The sequence below is a fragment of the Coregonus clupeaformis genome, chromosome 10 (assembly GCF_020615455.1).
Source record: "Coregonus clupeaformis isolate EN_2021a chromosome 10, ASM2061545v1, whole genome shotgun sequence".
Taxonomy (NCBI): Eukaryota; Metazoa; Chordata; class Actinopteri; order Salmoniformes; family Salmonidae; genus Coregonus; species Coregonus clupeaformis.
The window spans coordinates 22,859,497-22,877,500 of NC_059201.1; the positions used below are offsets into that span (position 1 = coordinate 22,859,497).

Sequence of the window (18,004 nt, forward strand, 5' to 3'; positions counted from 1 at the left end):
AGATCTGCAGATAGTCAGGCTGATTCAGTTATTCCCTTTTCGTTCGGTACACATTCTTCACAGAGAGAGGATGTGTCTGTGTCTGTGTGTGTGCACGCTTGCGTAGGTAATCCCTATTGTTGTAGAAGAACACTGTCTGTTTTGTCTCTCTCTTGGACTGTGTCCAAGGTGATTTAGAACCTTATATAGAGCCGTGGTGGCTAATCCATGTCAGAATACACATCTCTCATCAGATTAATTGAATCCAGTGATTGTTGATGTTTGAGGTTTATAAGGAACCATTCCAGACAAATCACAATTTAAAAACAAATCAATAAAGCCCCTAAGATAAATTAGGCTGAAACACTCTCAAAGCAGTTAATGACAAATCCTGCGGACCGTGGAGATAGGGTCGGTACATTACAAACAAGGTGGATATAATCATGCTGCCACAATTCCACAGCACAACTTAACACAAATAACAGTACTATGTCCCTGCTAATATAATCAATTAACTGTTTATGTTTTCAACACTATGATATACATCTAATTGATGTAAATGGAATTGACAATTACTACATAGAAGTGACAGAACCTTGGGGTATAATGTTTGGGGGAAAAAGCTTGTGGTTTTGCTCTTGAAGTTTTGTTGCTTTGCAAAATAATCACTGACAGGCCCTCCACCTGGCTCTGAGGTTTGGAATTGTGACTGGTCCTTACTGTCTTCCCCAATAGGTGAAGGTGTGGATGATGCTGAGGCCAATGCAAAGCTCCAGACAGGGAGCCCAGAGGTGATCTATGATGACGTGCCCTGTGAGGGACCACTCTCTCCTGACAAAGGTGAGTTCTGGGGCAGGGGCAGGGGCTGGGGCCACTGACTGCTTTTATTGGATGTCTCCCCTGTCTGATACTGCACCATGAGTCTTTGGATCAATGCACATCAGACATGGGTTCAAATGCGATTTGGTTCCTCTTAGATACTGCGTTGTGCTTGATTGAGCTTGAGGATCTGCTGTCTAACAATGCACTGTCAGTCTTTGGATCACTGTACAGTCTTTGTGCTTTTGTTGATGTCAGTATATATATGTGTGTGTGCGTGTCAGGGGATATGATCTATGAGGATGTGCACAGAGAAGAAGTGCCCCAGGGTGCAGGCAACGGTTGGAGCTCCAGTGAGTTTGAAAGTTACGACGAGCAGTCTGATACCGAGAGCAAACTACCAACCCGCAGCAAGGTAGGAGAGATGGTGTTCTATTGTATATGTCTGTCTGTCTGTCTGTCTATCTGCCTGGTGTCTGTTTGGATTTTTGTGTTTATGTTCAATGCATAAGACATGACTCAAAGAGAATTTTTCACCCAATGCTACTGCTCTATTCATGTGAGAAACTGGTGGGGAAAATACAAAGAACATGAAACATGTATCAGCCCTGTCTGGGTGGGTTAATTTTCTCGCTTTGTGTCCTGAGAATAAACAAGCTTTATTCTCACTTGAAAGGCATCAAAGTCATGACACTGTCTAGGTGCGGTATGTTATAACCATACAGCAGGTGACTCTCTCTCTCCTCCACATGGTGGCAGTATATCATTGACGTTGTGCTCTATTCTGGTCAGACTTGATCCAGTCTCATCCCTTTTTATATACCATGTACAGTACCAGTCAAAAGTTTGGACACACCTACTCACTGAAGGGTTTTTCTTAATTTTTTTACTATTTTCTACATTGTAGAATAATAGTGAAGACATCAAAACTATGGAATAACAGTAATCCTTCTACCCCCCTCCCCCACCCCCCCATAAAATAAAACAAAACAAAAAAACAAAAAAAAAGGAGTGGTTGTCCCACTGGCTATCCTAAGTTGAATGCACCAATTTGTAAGTCGCTCTGGATAAGAGCGTCTGCTAAATGACTTAAATGTAAATGTTAATAACACATATTGAATCATGTAGTAACCAAAAAATTGTTAAACAAATCAAAATATATTTTATATTTGAGATTCGTGAAATAGCCACCCTTTGCCTTGATGACAGCTTTGCCCACTCTTGGCATTCTCTCAACCAGCTTCACCTGGAATGCTTTCCAACAGTCTTGAAGGAGTTCCAACACTGGTTGGCTGCTTTTCCTTCACTCTGCCGTCCGACTCATCCCAAACCATCTCAATTGGGTTGAGGTCGGGGGATTGTGGAGGCCAGGTCATCTGATGCAGCACTCCATCACTCTCCTTCTTGGTAAAATAGGCCTTACACAGCCTGGAGGTGTGTTGGGTCATTGTCCTGTTTAAAAACAAATGATAGTCCCACTAAGCCCACACCAGATGCGATGGCGTACCGCTGCAGAATGCTGTGGTAGCCATGCTGGTTCAGTGTGCCTTGAATTCTAAATAAATCACAGACAGTGTCACCAGCAAAGCACCCCCACACCATAACACCTCCTCCTCCATGCTTTACGGTGGGAACTACATATGTGGAGATCATCCGTTCACCTACTCTGCGTCTCACAAAGACACGGCGGTTGGAACCAAAAATCTCAAATTTGGACTCAAGATCAAAGGACACATTTCCACCAGTCTAATGTCCATTGCTTTTGTTTCTTGGCCCAAGCAGGCCTACTCTTCTTATTGGTGTCCTTTAGTAGTGGTTTCTTTGCAGCAACTTGACCATGAAGGCCTGATTCACACGGTCCCCTCTGAACATTTGATGTTGAGATGTGTCTGTGACTTGAACTCTGTGAAGCATTTATTTGGGCTGCAATTTCTGAGGCTGGTAACTCTAATGAACTTATCCTCTGCAGCAGAGGTAACTCTGGTTCTTCCATTCCTGTGGCGGTCCTCATGAGAGCCAGTATCATCACAGCACTTGATGGTTTTTGAGACTGCACTTGAAGAAACTTTCAAAGTTCTTGAAATTCTCTGTATTGACTGACCTTCATGTCTTAAAGTAATGATGGACTGTCGTTTCTCATTGCTTATTTGAGCTGTTCTTGCCATAATATGGACATGGTCTTTTACCAAATAGGGCTATCTTCTGTATACCCCCCACCTTGTCACAACACAACTGATTGGCTCACATGCATTAAGAAGGAAAGAAATTCCACAAATTAACTTTTAAGAAGGCACACCTGTTAATTGAAATGCATTCCAGGTGACTACCTCATGAAGCTGGTTGAGAGAATGCCAAGAGTGTGCAAAGCTGTCATCAAGGCAAAGGGTGTCTATTTGAAGAATCTCAAATATAAAATATATTTTGATTTGTTTAACACTTTTTTGGTTACTACACGATTCCATATGTGTTACTTCATAGTTTTGATGTTGTCACTATTATTCAACAATGTAAAAAATAGTAAAAATGAAGAAAAACCCTTGAATGAGTAGGTGTGTCCAAACTTTTGACTGGTAGTGTATGTAGAGTACAGTATGGGGAAGTTTTGGCAAAAAATATTTGATTGAGCTGGTGCTATTGACACATAGATTTAGAAAACATTCTATGAAATGACATCATTATACAGAGGGGAGCGATGACCTGCTTGTTATGAACACTTGCTTGTTATGTTTGGGCAGAAACAATGGTGGCTTTACTGAAATGAATATCACAGCAGGAGGTAGCCTATGAACATCCCCTCCTCCCTCTTCATGTCTGCCTCAACCTCCCCTCCTGCACTCACTTCCTTCACCAAGATCATTGCTATTAGTCTAGGCTGACATTACCCTTTGACCAGCGCAGCGCTCTAAGCTTCCGCTCTCCATCCTTGTGATTAATCCAGGTGTTGCCTTGCTTGTTTTGTCTTGATCCTTTTCTCTCAATTTCCCGCTGTCTCATCTTCCTTCCTTCATCCCTGTGCCCTGCTGTGTGGTTTAACGCCACCTGCCCTGACCTGCCTCACACCACACTGCCCCAACACCTGTGGTGTTCCCGGTACTGTAGCAGTACTCCCCTGACGTGCGTCGGCTGAGGGAGCGTTGTGCCAGGACCAAACGTGAAATAGCCATGAGGCTGGGTGGGAAAAACAACTATGACACCAAGGTATATCGCTGGCAGTAAGAAAACACAACATGACACCAAGGTATATCGCTGGCAGTAAGAAAACAACATGACACCAAGGTATATCACTGGCAGTAAGAAAACATAACATGACACCAAGGTATATCACTGGCAGTAAGAAAACACAACATGACACCAAGGTATATCACTGGCAGTAAGAAAACACAACATGACACCAAGGTATATCGCTGGCAGTAAGAAAACAACATGACACCAAGGTATATCACTGGCAGTAAGAAAACATAACATGACACCAATGTATATCACTGGCAGTAAGAAAACACAACTTGACACCAAGGTATATCAACTTAGAACTCAAAATTACAGCACCCAGGAGGCTATGCAAGGATTACAATGACCAAAGCCAAAATATGCCTGCTGTAGTTTGAAGTGCATTATACCTGATTAGTTATTCACATGATTCACTTTCTTTACCATCCTGTCCTTACTAATGTTTCTGTGCTATTCTCCAAACTGTCGCTCTCATGAGAGATTTGTCTCTCTCCTTCTAGTTTAGTATCAGGACAAGTTTTGGGGACACATGAATAAGTAAAACACATTTACATCCATAAACACGTTGCCAGTTGCTCCCAGTTGATAACCTAGTTTCCTGAAGTGGCATCATTTAAAAATACCATCACCATGGGTATATTCTGGCTCTGTGGGCATCACATGAGTCTGCCGGGCCTCAGTGATGCTCAGGGTGGGGTTTGTGTTTAGCAGAATTTATGATCTCTTCATAGACTTCCTGACTAGAGACTAGATCAGACAGTTACAGACCAACTGAGAGGCGCATATGGTGGTATTCATGGCTTGATGCATCCAGTGTCCTCTCCTTGTGGATTACTGTGCAGTGTTTCCTGGCTCTGTCCTCTCGCTGTCCTCGTGGATTAACTGTTTTTGCCTCTTTGTCCTTTTGAACCAGGTTCATCAGCTAATGAAGGCAGCTAGAAGTGGGACCAAGGATGGATTGGACAAGACCAAAATAGCCTTCATGCGGAGAGTCTCCTTCCTGCACAAGAAGGACCACTCAGGTAATCAGGGAAAAAGTTCTCAGATGGAAGTTTCCTTCTCATGTGTAAATTTGTTGTGAAGTGAGAGTTTCTGTGGAAGATAGGAGTTCACATACATTTCATCTGCCTCTTTGAATTAAGCTGCGGTGGAGAACTAGCCGAGCCAAAAGTAATGTTAGAGACAGATAGAGGAGAAAGCCTCCCATTTCCTTTCCAATCCCAGCTTTAAAATAGAAAAGACTTGTGGAAAAATGATCTAAACGATGTACGATATTTCAAATGACACAGCTGGGATAAGTCGAGTGGCTCGCGCCGATTAAAGACAGACGTTGTGGCCAACTGAAGGGTTTGATGTGTGGGAGAGGAACGGGCAGAAAATCTCACATGATAGAGGTTTTTACCCCAGGAAGTCTCAGTACACAATGGAACCAGATTAACATCCATTAATGGAGTGTCGAGCAGCTCCAGAAACCACAGATAACAGAGCCACAACTCAAACAATTTTTAAAACAATAAAAAAGAGGAAAAGAGGCCAGTGGTTCTATTTGTAGCTGTTGATCAGGGGGAATCTGGGCAGCATGATATATTTCTGATACTGACACACAATTATCGCTCCAAAGTCATTCATTGGAGTGGTGTTGGCGGGCGAAAATCAGTTTTAGTATCTATGTCTGTATGGTTGCAGGGAAGGATTCTGTTTAGTGCATTTTGAACGCTTTTGTATTCATGCTGAGTGTGTGTGTGCGAGTGTTTGAACGCGTTTTTGCAGATGGACTGTCTGTTCTCCTCTTTACTTCTACTAAGATACATTATTGTTTGAAATGTATTTTTCCCTCCTAAGTCTTTCAAGCAGAGTGCAAATCTCTTTATATTTTATAGGTAATAAACTTGGAGTGCATCTGGGAGTGTGGCTCCAGTTGACATGTGAAAGCTTTAAATGTGCCTCTGTGTATGTGTGTGTGTTTCCCTGTGCAGAGGATGTGGAGGATGACGCAGGGTACCTGGATGTGGCTGTGTCGGAGGTGAAACAGCCTCCTGCACAGCTGAGCCCCATGCCTGAGGGACTGAGCAGCCAGCAGGTGTGTATGTGTGTATGCAGATGTTTGTGTGTGTGTGTGTGTGTGTGTCATAGTATTCTGTGAATCTCTAGATTCATGTGATATGCATGCAATGATATTTCTATTGCCAACACTGACTCTGTAGGATGATTGGGAGAAATATGTCTGCTACAGTTAAGGACAGGGCTACTCATTTCAAGGGAAACCTCAGGGTAAATCTGGGCCTCATGAAAAGAAGGCTGCCCCACCCAAACTCTCTTACCCTATTACAATCACACAACCAGGCATGACTACAGTAGCCTAGTACTATCACACAACCAGGCATGACTACAGTAGCCTAGTACTATCAAACAACCTGTCACACACAACTGAGGCTGTACTGCATACAATTAACTCCCATCATGCCGTTTTCTGTGCGTGGCCGTTGACCTCTGACCTGTATGTTTCCCTGACTGGCCTCCTCTGTCCTCAGGTGGTCAGACGCCACATCCTGGGTTCCATCATTCAGAGTGAGCGCAGTTATCTTGAGTCCCTCAGGAGAATCCTTCAGGTGAGTGCTTTACCCCCTACCACCCCTCCTCTGCCCTATGCTTACTCTGACAGATGTAATACGTTCATCTTTTCAGCATTTAAGAATGAGTCTGAAAAGGAAACTGGAGATAAGTATGAAATTACCAGGCTTGCTCCGCATAAATAATCATGATAGAACAGATTCCTCTCACATCTGTGGTACCCCGCTGCTGCTAAGAGAGAGATTTTCTCTCTGTCAGGTTTTCACAGAATCACAGAATGGGATTCTCTCTTCTTTTTTTATCTCTCTTTTTCTCTGGTGGAGAGAGAAACATTCATTATCTCTCCTCAGAGATGAAGAGACACACCTGCTGAAATGGAATCAGGTGTGATCAGTGGGAGGGTTATGTGCGGCGAAATATTTTCTGTTAAGATATGATGATGTACTACCTTTGTTTTGGCATGAGATTATTGTGTTTGATAATTGCGGATGTTAATCCTTTTTTTGTGATTTTGCTTACCATTCAACAAGTCCAACTCACTGCTAGAGGAAACATAAAAGAAAATAGCCATGAGCACAATTTCTATTACATTAAGAACTGCGACTTCAGTCCTGTAAAAACAGAAATTGCCCTGTCCATATTCCACTTGTCGATAATTCATTTGCTGTGGAGGATTTATGGTTGGGCAGGGGAGGCTCGTAAAACAACAATAGCAGCACTAGTCTATCATCTATTGTTGTTTCCAAAGATTGCCTTTCATTGCTGATTTTCTGCTGACTGCATCTGGCAGTTTCTGATTGCACAGATTACATTCGCCATATTTAAATGACTCTCACTTTAAAAGACACTGCAGTCATGTGCACATGTTTTACACAGTTGACTAGTTTTGATACTGTACAGTGTCTTAACTAATTGCAATTGCTTATAAGAGTGTTACTAACTTATGAGTGCATCAATGTGCCTTTCAGTAAGGGTCCAAGCCCTGTTGGATGCTGCTGTTGTATCTGTTGAGAGATGTTGCATTTTATGATCAGGGACTACCTGTGTGTTTTATATTGTTCTCTACCGTAAAGCATACCTAATCCAAGTTAACTTGGGTGTACTATTTCCCCAGGAGTACCAGAGGCCCTTGCTAGAGGCGGACCCACGCATCCTGAGCCCACGGAAGATCCGTCCCATATTTTACCGTCTACGGGAGATCACTCAGTGTCACTCCATGTTCCAGATCGCACTTGCGTCACGTGTGGCTGAGTGGGACAGCAGTGAGAAGATTGGGGACCTATTTGTGGCCTCGGTTAGTGAGACTTTGTGTGTGTGTGTGTGTGTGTGTGTGTGTGTGTGTGTGTGTGTGTGTGTGTGTGTGTGTGTGTGTGTGTGTGAGAGAGAGAGAGAGAGATTTTCAGGGACTTATTTGTCCAAGTAAAATGAGACAATTTCCACACACACAGTTATAATGAGCTGCACTTAAAATTGAGAAAACAACACTAACCGCATGCATGGAGACAATTACAGCTTAGATTAATATCTATTTTGCAGCAAATACACTCAGAATATGTCTGCTTATTGCATTGGCACTGGTCCATTGGACTAATGTATGAATGTGCTGCTGTGACCCTCTGCAATGTGCTCATCCATAAGGCTAGCTCATTATTTACCTATCAAAGAGACCATTTCGACCCTCTGCCTTCCTGCTGGCCCTGTTTATTGTGATGTTTCATTGATATCCTGACACCAGCCAAATTAGCCTGTTGTGAGAGGTGTTAGGGAGGCTGGGGGTTGGGACCCAACACTCCTCATTGATTTCTTTTTTTCACCTGAGAGTGGATTTGTCGCCCAGCTGTTAATGTTTTATGTTATAGGTCTCATACTTGTATCTGTGTGTTGTTTGTGCCTGGCTTGCAGAGCAGATGAAGTATAGGGTTAATTTCTATGTGAGACTGGCTAATGTTCTAGCTACTGCTCCTCCAGCTACTGCTGCCGTCAGCAGCCCGCTTAGTGTTTAATCAAAGGAGAGTGAATGACTGTGTGCCGTCGCAGCCGCCTCTCAATATCCCCACCTCACCCCTTCTAATGGATTGTGAAGGGTGTTTTTGGTCTCCTGGATGGTAAACAGATCAGGGTCTTAAATACCACATTGAACGAACATTGAAATTACCTGTGGATTTCCAGGATTAGGATTTTGCTAGATCAGCTGTTGAGCTGTTGAATTTCTAGGAACTTTGAACATCTGTCAGAAGAAAGATGTTTTCAGATGTTTTTAAAGATGAAATAACCAAACATGACTTGTCCCTGAATTAATTTGTTTCCTGAAAAACGCAACATATTCCTGATGTGAAATCCAATGGTTGTTCCTCTTGCATTTCCGATAATCCCACTTTTCTGGATTTCCACAGTTTTCCAAGTCCATGGTGCTAGATGTTTACAGCGACTATGTCAATAACTTCACCAATGCCATGGCCCTCATAAAAAAGGCATGCATGTCCAAACCAGCTTTCCTGGAATTCTTAAAGGTGAGTTACAAAGTAGACTTGTCCATGTGTTTTTTCTCTCCAAAACACTCTATTTTTCTTTCAATACACTCTAACCCACGGTCACAGTCAATCTTCAGCTACTATTTAATTTGGCTCTTATAATATACTATATTCAACTGGTGTCTTGATACTTGGTTAAAAGTGTAGTTGCTTTATTGTTTCTCTTTCAACTTGAAGGCTTTTCTTTTTTTTGCGATATACTGCACTAATAGAGAATATTTATACTGCACCAATTAGCAATTTTCACATACTGTACAGTACACCTTGTCAAACCTAAAGTCTGACACAGTAAACTGTATTTAATGATGAACCTGTTCGGGTGATGATGTCAGTGTAGCACATTGTGGCTCTGATTTTCAGCAGTTTTCTATTCATACACAGCAGTAGGACTTCACTCCCTGTGTTATGACCTACACCCACACTCATATACTGTACGCTGACCACCTCCACTTACTCATTCTCTAATGACGAGCACAGCCACCAGAGTCTGTTTCTCCACACCTTACTAACCTAAACTCACTCCTACTCCCACACTCCTAAACTCTATATATCTTCCTCCTTTGAATAAGCACTAAAGGTGTCTTTCTCTTAGTGTATTGATTATCTCCTGACTGTACTATGCTATGTTGTTTATGTAAACCTACTTGTCCTGTGTTGTGTAGAAGAAGCAGGCGTCCAGTATTGATCGCATCACCCTGTACGGCCTCATGGTGAAGCCCATCCAACGCTTTCCCCAGTTCATCCTATTACTGCAGGTATATGCCTTTACCAGCACCTTCATCACTGCTAACAGTGACTAGATAATGTCATATTAGAAAACATAAAATATAAACAATCTGAGATTTACATCAGACAATGTTTTATACACCTAATCAAGAGTTCTGCACATGGCATGATTTGTATTTGTATTTATTATGGATCCCCATCAGCTGCTGCCAAGTCAGCAGCTACTCTTCCTGGGGTCCAGCAAAATTAAGGCAGTTTATACAAGTTTAAAAACATTACAACACATTCACAGATTTCACAACATACTGTGTGCCCTCAGGCCCCTACTCCACCACTACCACATATCTACAGTACGAAACCCATGTGTACGTGTGTGTATAGTGCATATGTTATCGTGTGTGTGTATGCATGTGTCTGTGCCTATGTTTGTGTTGCTTCACAGTCCCTGCTGTTCCATAAGGTGTTTTTTTAAATCTGTTTTTTAAAACTAATTTTACTGCTTGCATCATTTACTTGATGTGGAAAAGAGTTCCATATAGTAATGGCTCTATGTAGTACTGTGCACCTCCCATAGTCTGTTCTGGACTTGGGGACTGTGAAGAGACCTCTTGTGGCATGTCTTGTGGGGTATGCATGGGTGTCCGAGCTGTGCGCCAGTAGTTCAAACAGACAGCTCGGTGCATTCAACATGTCAATACCTCTCATAAATACATGTAATGATGTAGTCAATCGCTCCTCCACTTTGAGCCAGGAGAGATTGAAATGCATTTTATTATTATTAGCTCTCTGTGTACATCCAAGGGCCAGCCGTGCTGCCCTGTTCTGAGCCAATTGCAATTTTCATAAGTCCTTTTTTGTGGCACCTGACCATACGACTGAACAGTAGTCCAGGTGTGACAACACTAGGGCCTGTAGGACCTGCCTTGTTGATAGTGCTGTTAAGATGGTAGAGCAGCGCTTTATTATGGACATACTTCTTCCCATCTTAGCTACTGTAGTATCAGTATTTGTAGTTTTGACCATGACAGTTTACAATCCAGGGTTACTCCAAGCAGTTTAGTCACCTCAACTTGCTCAATTTCCACATTATTGTCACGTTCGTTTATAGACGGGACGGACCAAGGCGCAGCGTGATATGCATACATGTTTATTTATACTGAATAAACACCACGACAAAACAACAAATGAAACGAAACGTGAAGTCCAAGGTAGACAAACAACATACCTCACACGGAACAAGATCCCACAACCCACTAGTGCCAATAGGCTGCCTAAGTATTGTCCCCAATCAGAGACAACGAGCGACAGCTGCCTCTGATTGGGAACCACACCGGCCAACATAGATCTAGACATACTAGAACTAAACATAGAAAATACAACATAGAAAAACACAACAAGGAATATACACACCCTGACTCAACATATAAGCGTCCTCTGAGTCAGGGCGTGACAATTATTTATTACAAGATTTAGTTGAGGTTTAGGGTTTAGTGAATGATTTGTCCCAAATACAATGCTTTTAGTTTTAGAAATATTTAGGACTAACTTTTTGTTAAGTGTTGCAGTAATTTCAGTCGCTGTAGTAGCTGACATGTATAGTGTTGAGTCATCCACATACATAGACACTCTGGCTTTACTCAAAGCCAGTGGCATGTCATTAGTAAAGATTGAAAACAGTAATGGGCCTAGACAGCTGCCCTGGGGAATTCCTGATTCTACCTGGATTATGTTGGAGAGGCTTCCATTAAAGAACACCCTATGTGTTCTGTTAGACAGGTAACTCTTTATCCACAATATAGCAGGGGGTGTAAAGCCATAACACATAAGTTTTTCCAGCAGCAGACTATGATCGATAATGTCAAAAGCCGCACTGAAGTCTAACAAAACAGCCCCCACAATCTTTTTATCATTAATTTCTCTCAGCCAATCATCAGTCATTTGTGTAAGTGCTTGTTGAATGTCCTTCCCTATAAGCATGCTGAAAGTTTGTTGTCAATTTGTTTACTGTAAAAAAGCATTGTATCTGGTCAAACACAATTGTTTACAAAAGTTTACTAAGGGTTGGTAACAGGCTGATTGGTCAGCTATTTAAGCAAGTAAAGGGGGCTCACTATTCTTAGGTAGCGGAATGACTTTTGCTTCCCTCCAAGCCCGGGCGCACACACATTCTAGTAGGCTTAAATTGAAAATATGGCAATTAGGAGTGGCAATATCGTCCGCTATTATCCTCAGTAATTTTCCATCCAAGTTGTCAGACCCCGGTGGCTTGTCATTGTTGATAGACAACAATACTTTTTTCACCTCCATATTTATATTCCATATTCACTTTACGGAATTCAAAATTACAATGCTTGTCTTTCATAATTTGGTCAGATATACTTGGATATGTAGTGTCAGCGTTTGTTGTTGGTATGTCATGCCTAAGTTTGCTAATCTTGCCAATTAAAAAATCATTAAAGTAGTTGGCAATATCAGTAGGTTTTGTGATGAGTGAGCCATCTGATTCAATAAATGGAGCTGAGTTTGTCTTTTTCACAAAAATTTAATTTAATGTGCTCCGAAGCTTTTTACTCTCATTCTTTGTTTCATAGTTTAGTTTCTTCTTCTTTTTATTCAGTTTAGTCACATGATTTGCAATAAATTTGCCAATCGGTTGTGCAGCCAGACTTACTTGCCATTCCTTTTGCCTCATCCCTCTCAACCATAAAATGTTTAAATTCCTCATCAATCCACGGGGATTTAACAGTTTTTACCGTCATTTTCTTAAATGGGTGCATGCCTATTAGTAACTGGAATAAGCAATTTCATAAATGTGTCAAGTTCAGTGTCTGTTTGCTCCTCATTACACACCACAGACCAACACATATTATTTACATCAACAGCATAGGAATCACTACAAAACGTATTGTATGACCTCTTATACACTATATTAGGCCCAGCCTTTGGAACTTTGGTTTTCCTAGATATGGCTACAATATTGTGATCACTACATCCGATGGATCTGGATTCTGCTTCAAGCTAATTTCTGCAGCATTAGTAAAGATGTGATCAATACATGTTGATGATTTCATTCCTGTGCTGTTTGTAACTATCCTGGTAGTTTGACTGATAACCTGAACCAGGTTGCAGGCACTGGTTACAGTTTGAAGCTTTTTCTTGAGTGGGCAGCTTGATGAAAGCCAGTCAATATTTAAATCACCCAGAAAATATACCTCTCTGTGGATATCACATACATTATCAAGCATTTCACACGTTATCCAGATACTGACTGTTAGCACTTGGTGGTCTATAGCAGCTTCCCACCAGAATGGGCTTTAGGTGAGGCAGATGAACCTGTAGCCATATTACTTCAACAATATTTAACATGAGATCCTCTCTAATCTTTACAGGAATGTGGTTCTGAATATAAACAGCAACACCTCCACCATTGGCATTTCTATATTTTCTGTAAATGTTATAACCTTGTATTGCTACCACTGTATCATCAAAGATATTATCTAAGTGAGTTTCAGAGATAGTCAGAATATGAATGTCATCTGTTACTAGCAAATTATTGATTTCAAGAACCTTGTTTCTTAAGCTACACATGTTAACGTGGGCTATTTTCAGCACTTTTCTTCTGGGATGCTTACTTGTTTTTATTGCTTTTCTGGGAAGCGTAGCAGCAGTAGATGTGCTCATGTTATTTATGTTAGTGCAGGGTGAGCTGCACACTGTACATTGAGCAGTTGAAATCTACTATAGTAACATTTTCTAAATCAAACACCAGGCATGGCTCTACTTAGGGCTGCCAAGTGCATAACCATATTAGCTTTTCATGCAGTCAGCTCCTTTTTCTTCCTTTACTCTTCCTCTCTCAAGATTGTGTGTGCGAAGATTTTGATTTGAACTTGCGTACTGGAACTGCAGTACCTAATTTCATCCCTCAGTAGGCATCGATTAGCCATGAATTCAAAGATAAGTTATGAATATGAATTAGGCGTTTTCCTCTTGCCTAAAACTCAAGACTCCGGAGAGGGAGTGTCTGTGTTAAATCATACATTACACAGGGAACTAAATTTAAAGCACTTAAACCCTTCTGGGACTCACACACAGAATACAAGGACATATTTCTGCAGGTCCACAAGCACACACAGTTGCAGGTAAGCCAGACACACACACAGATCTGTGATGAAACTCAATGGATTTCTTAAATAAATATGAAAATGTAAATTATGGGGTTTTACATTGCTCTGGGCGTTCCACACAGAAACACGTGCACACACACAAACCAACACCTATTCACTTTATTTAGTGTTTGTTTCTGTGTTTGTTTAGGACATGCTGAAGAACACACCTAAGGGTCACGTAGATCGCCTGCCTCTGCAGCTGGCTCTGACTGAACTGGAGATGCTGGCTGAGAAGCTGAATGAACAGAAGCGTGTGGCCGACCAAATAGCTGAGACTCAGCAGCTAGCACGCAGTGTCAGCGACCGCTCGCTCAGCAAGGTGAACGAACCACTGCAATACACATGGATACACACTTGCACACACACAGAAACCACATGCATGGCATAGCACGCACACACATGCATGCACGCTTGCACACACACACACACACACACACACACACACACACACACACACACACACACACACACACACACACACACAGTAATCAACCTTCTCACTATGTGGCTCAACCCCAGAGCCCTTCCTCTACCTCCACTGTGTTATCAGCATGAGCCAAACATCTATGCATTAGGCTATATAGCCATCACTTACATTACCTTCCCAGACATTAGTTTAGGAAAGCCTTTTTATTTAGAAAAATCATTGCCCAGAAATGATGCCCATTATCGCCCCTGAACAGCATCCAAACACCACGGCAGGGGCGTTCCTTCTCCATTACCACACTGGAATTACAGTCTAGACGCTGCAAATCTGAACAAATGCATTTCTGAATAAGAGGAATTAGGGGGTAAATGAGACATTTAATTGGAAACCGTGAGAGAGTTATCTCTCCCCAGTCTCTCGCCTTCTCATTTCCCTCTCGTTTCCACCCCCCCTCCTTTCCTGCTGCTGTTCTTTTCTTCCCTCTCCATCTCTTTCTCATTCTTCCTCGCTCTCTCTCTTTCTCACCACCCGCAGCCCAGCATCTCCCACTCTCCCTCTCCCTCCCTCTGTCCCTCCTTCGCTCTCTTTCTTTCTACTGTTCCATGGTGGTGAATTTTCCAGAGCCCTGAGATGAGCTGATTCGGCCAATCTCGTCTGCTCCACACATAATTCCATTTATTGCGGTGAGACTGCAGAATTGCAATAGGAAGCAGCTCTCTTCCATAACCCCATAACCGTCTAATGAAATATGAATTATTTGTCTCTAAGTATCTAAGTCAGTGGAATAGGGGAGATAACACTGTTAGTGGGAACAGGTTGAGGTTTCTGTTTTACTCTATCTCTCAGACACACGCTCACACAAAACAGTCACTCATGGACACACACGGTTGACACTTTGGACATTTCTGAGGGGCCCTTCCATAACTTACATCTGTCTGCCTCTTGAGGGTGCTGTAGTTCTGTGATCATAGATGACAGGCTACTGTTTGACTAATGACTCATTTCATAGCCATCTGAACAAAACTGTTACTGATTCCCCACAGATATAATAATCAATTTTGTGAGATGTGATGGGATGTAGAACACTGTGCATTGTAATATGGACAGAACACAAATTCATTATTCATAAAATTGTGATTCTATGGAACAAACATAAACATTAAAGTGGGACACAGTATCTGAGCTGCATATTTGTACTTTACCATCCATTCAGTCTTTGGGCTTTACTGTTGTTGTAATTATTATTTTTTCAGAAGATTGTTTTAGAATTCATAAAACTGACTGTATTGATTCAGCTGGACATAAAAAGTTACCGGAACATGTCATAAAACTACTTCCTATTATATTACCCTTTGCCATGCAGGAAAGTATGCCTTGTGTGTTTTCACATACTGTAGCATACAGCAACATTTCTGTGAATATTTCCATTTGTGAGTGTGTGTGTGTGTTAGCGTGTGAATGTGTTCTGTGTGCCCTGACTGCACAAACCTACCTTGATCTGCTACTGATTCCCAATGAAACACTCACTTAACCAGACTTTAGCCTGCCTGCTGTGCTCCTTAGCAATTGAACTGAAACCCTGGGGAATTGGCCCTTTGTGATGTGTCTTTTGAGACAGTGTCCTGATTGCTCTGTCCCTTTAGCAACTGAACTCAGACCAGGGGTCGCTGGTGCTTTGTGAGACGTTGATTGAGACGGTGTACGGGGAGCGAGGCCAGATCCTGAAGTCTAAGGAGCGCAAAGTCTTCCTCTTCAATGACATACTCATCTGTGCCAACATCAACGTCAAGTAAGTGGTGGGTTGTTCCACCTCAAAAAGCACAAGAAAGAGGATTTTGACACCCACTATGTCAGATTTTTCTGAAATCGTTTCTGTGGTTAGAAACAGATAAGATTAGCATTCCTGCAACATTATTGTGTTGAAATATAATTTGATCTCTGAGAAATTAAGCTAGTTGATTGCACCCAAATTGGCGATTTTAAATGATAGAATTCATATAATATTCAATAAATATAATACATAACATCAGATTTCGACCCGAAATAAATCTAACAATGAGTAAGACATGAGGATTCCAAAGAAATGGTCAAAAGCCACTCACAGACCCCCCACAACCCCATGCCAATCCCAACCCAACAACGAGTACACAGTATCAGTTCTCTATGTTTGACACGTAGTATGGAGCTGCAGTTCAGAGTATTGTTTCTTCATCCTATGTAATGCATTCTCAGTGAATTTGGGGATGTTTTTTTCCCTCCACTGTTCAGAGAAATGAGTCATTTAAGTTTTTAGGTTTATATCCCATCCTACATTCTGATATTACCAGATTCGGACCACTAGATGGTGGTGTTCCTGCTATTAGATTATATTTAAAAAAAATCCACCCTCCCCCTGAATGTTAAAGGAATAGTTCACCCAAATTACAAAATGACATATTGGTTTCCAATGCAAGTCAATGCAAGTCAATGGTACCTATATTAGCATTGTCATGCTTCATGTTCAAATCATCCTAAATTATCTAAAAATGTATTGTGTAACTCAATTATGTTACTTGTGAAAATGCTGATATAGGTGCCATTGACTTGCATTGGATTTGTGCGACAAATGCTAAAAAGTTTGCATTTTAAACGGTGGCCAGGTAAACACAACCAAAGCATGGGTTGCTGTCGTACATTGTCCATAGACTGCTTACAGGGTAAGGAAACCAATTTGTCATTTTGGGATTCTTAAAAAAAATATCACCTAATAGCAGGAACAGCACCATCTAGTGATCAGAACCTGGTAATATCAGGATGTAGGATGAGACATAAACCTATCGACTAAAATGACTAATTTCTCTGAACAGGGGGAAAAAACATTACCAAATTCACTGAGAATGCAAGACATACTTCAGAAAATATTAACACCCCTTGACTTTTTCCACATTTTGTTGTGTTACAGCCTGAATTTAAAATTTATAAAATATAAAGTTGTGTCACTGGCCTATACACAATACCCCATAATGTGAAAGTGGAATAATTTAATTCGAAATTTTTACTAATTAATTGTAAATGAAAAGCTGAAATGTCTTGAGTCAATAAGTATTCAACCCCTTTGTTATGGCAAGCATAAATAAGTTCAGGAATTACAATTTGCTTAACAAGTCACATTATAAGTTGCATGGACTCTGTGAGCAATAATAGTGTTTAACATGATTTTTGAATGACTACCTAATTTCTGTACCCCACACACACATACAATTATCTGTAAGGTTCCTCAGTCGAGCAGTGAATTTCAAACACAGGTTCAACCACAAAGACCAGGGAGGTTTTCCAATGTCTTGCAAAAAGGGCACCTATTGGTTGATGGGTAAAAAAAAAAGCAGACATTGAATATCCCTTTGAGCAAGGTAAAGTTATTAATTACACTTTGGATGGTGCATCAATACACCCAGTCACTACAAAGTTACAGGCGTCCTTCCTAACTCAGTTACCAGAGGGAAAGGAAACATCTCAGGGATTTCACCATGAGGCCAATGGTGACTTCAAAACAGTTACAGAGTTTAATGGCTGTG

At 41.4% G+C, this 18,004-nt stretch overlaps 1 protein-coding gene across 3 annotated transcripts in view; it reads left to right on the forward strand.

Annotated features, from left to right (window-relative positions):
• The window catches only part of arhgef10la (Rho guanine nucleotide exchange factor (GEF) 10-like a), a 127,148-nt gene that overhangs the window by 22,639 nt on the left and 86,505 nt on the right, over positions 1 to 18,004 (forward strand). The window contains exons 5-15 of one of the 3 annotated variants that reach the window (XM_041888422.2): positions 715 to 819; positions 1,083 to 1,213; positions 3,898 to 3,996; positions 4,940 to 5,048; positions 6,003 to 6,106; positions 6,558 to 6,635; positions 7,712 to 7,891; positions 8,991 to 9,107; positions 9,791 to 9,883; positions 14,172 to 14,342; positions 16,094 to 16,239. In XM_041888422.2, the coding sequence (XP_041744356.2) occupies positions 715 to 819; positions 1,083 to 1,213; positions 3,898 to 3,996; positions 4,940 to 5,048; positions 6,003 to 6,106; positions 6,558 to 6,635; positions 7,712 to 7,891; positions 8,991 to 9,107; positions 9,791 to 9,883; positions 14,172 to 14,342; positions 16,094 to 16,239 (1,333 nt within the window). The remainder of the gene's footprint in view (positions 1 to 714; positions 820 to 1,082; positions 1,214 to 3,897; positions 3,997 to 4,939; positions 5,049 to 6,002; positions 6,107 to 6,557; positions 6,636 to 7,711; positions 7,892 to 8,990; positions 9,108 to 9,790; positions 9,884 to 14,171; positions 14,343 to 16,093; positions 16,240 to 18,004) is intronic. The other 2 variants (XM_041888423.2, XM_041888424.2) reach the window with 2 other exon arrangements.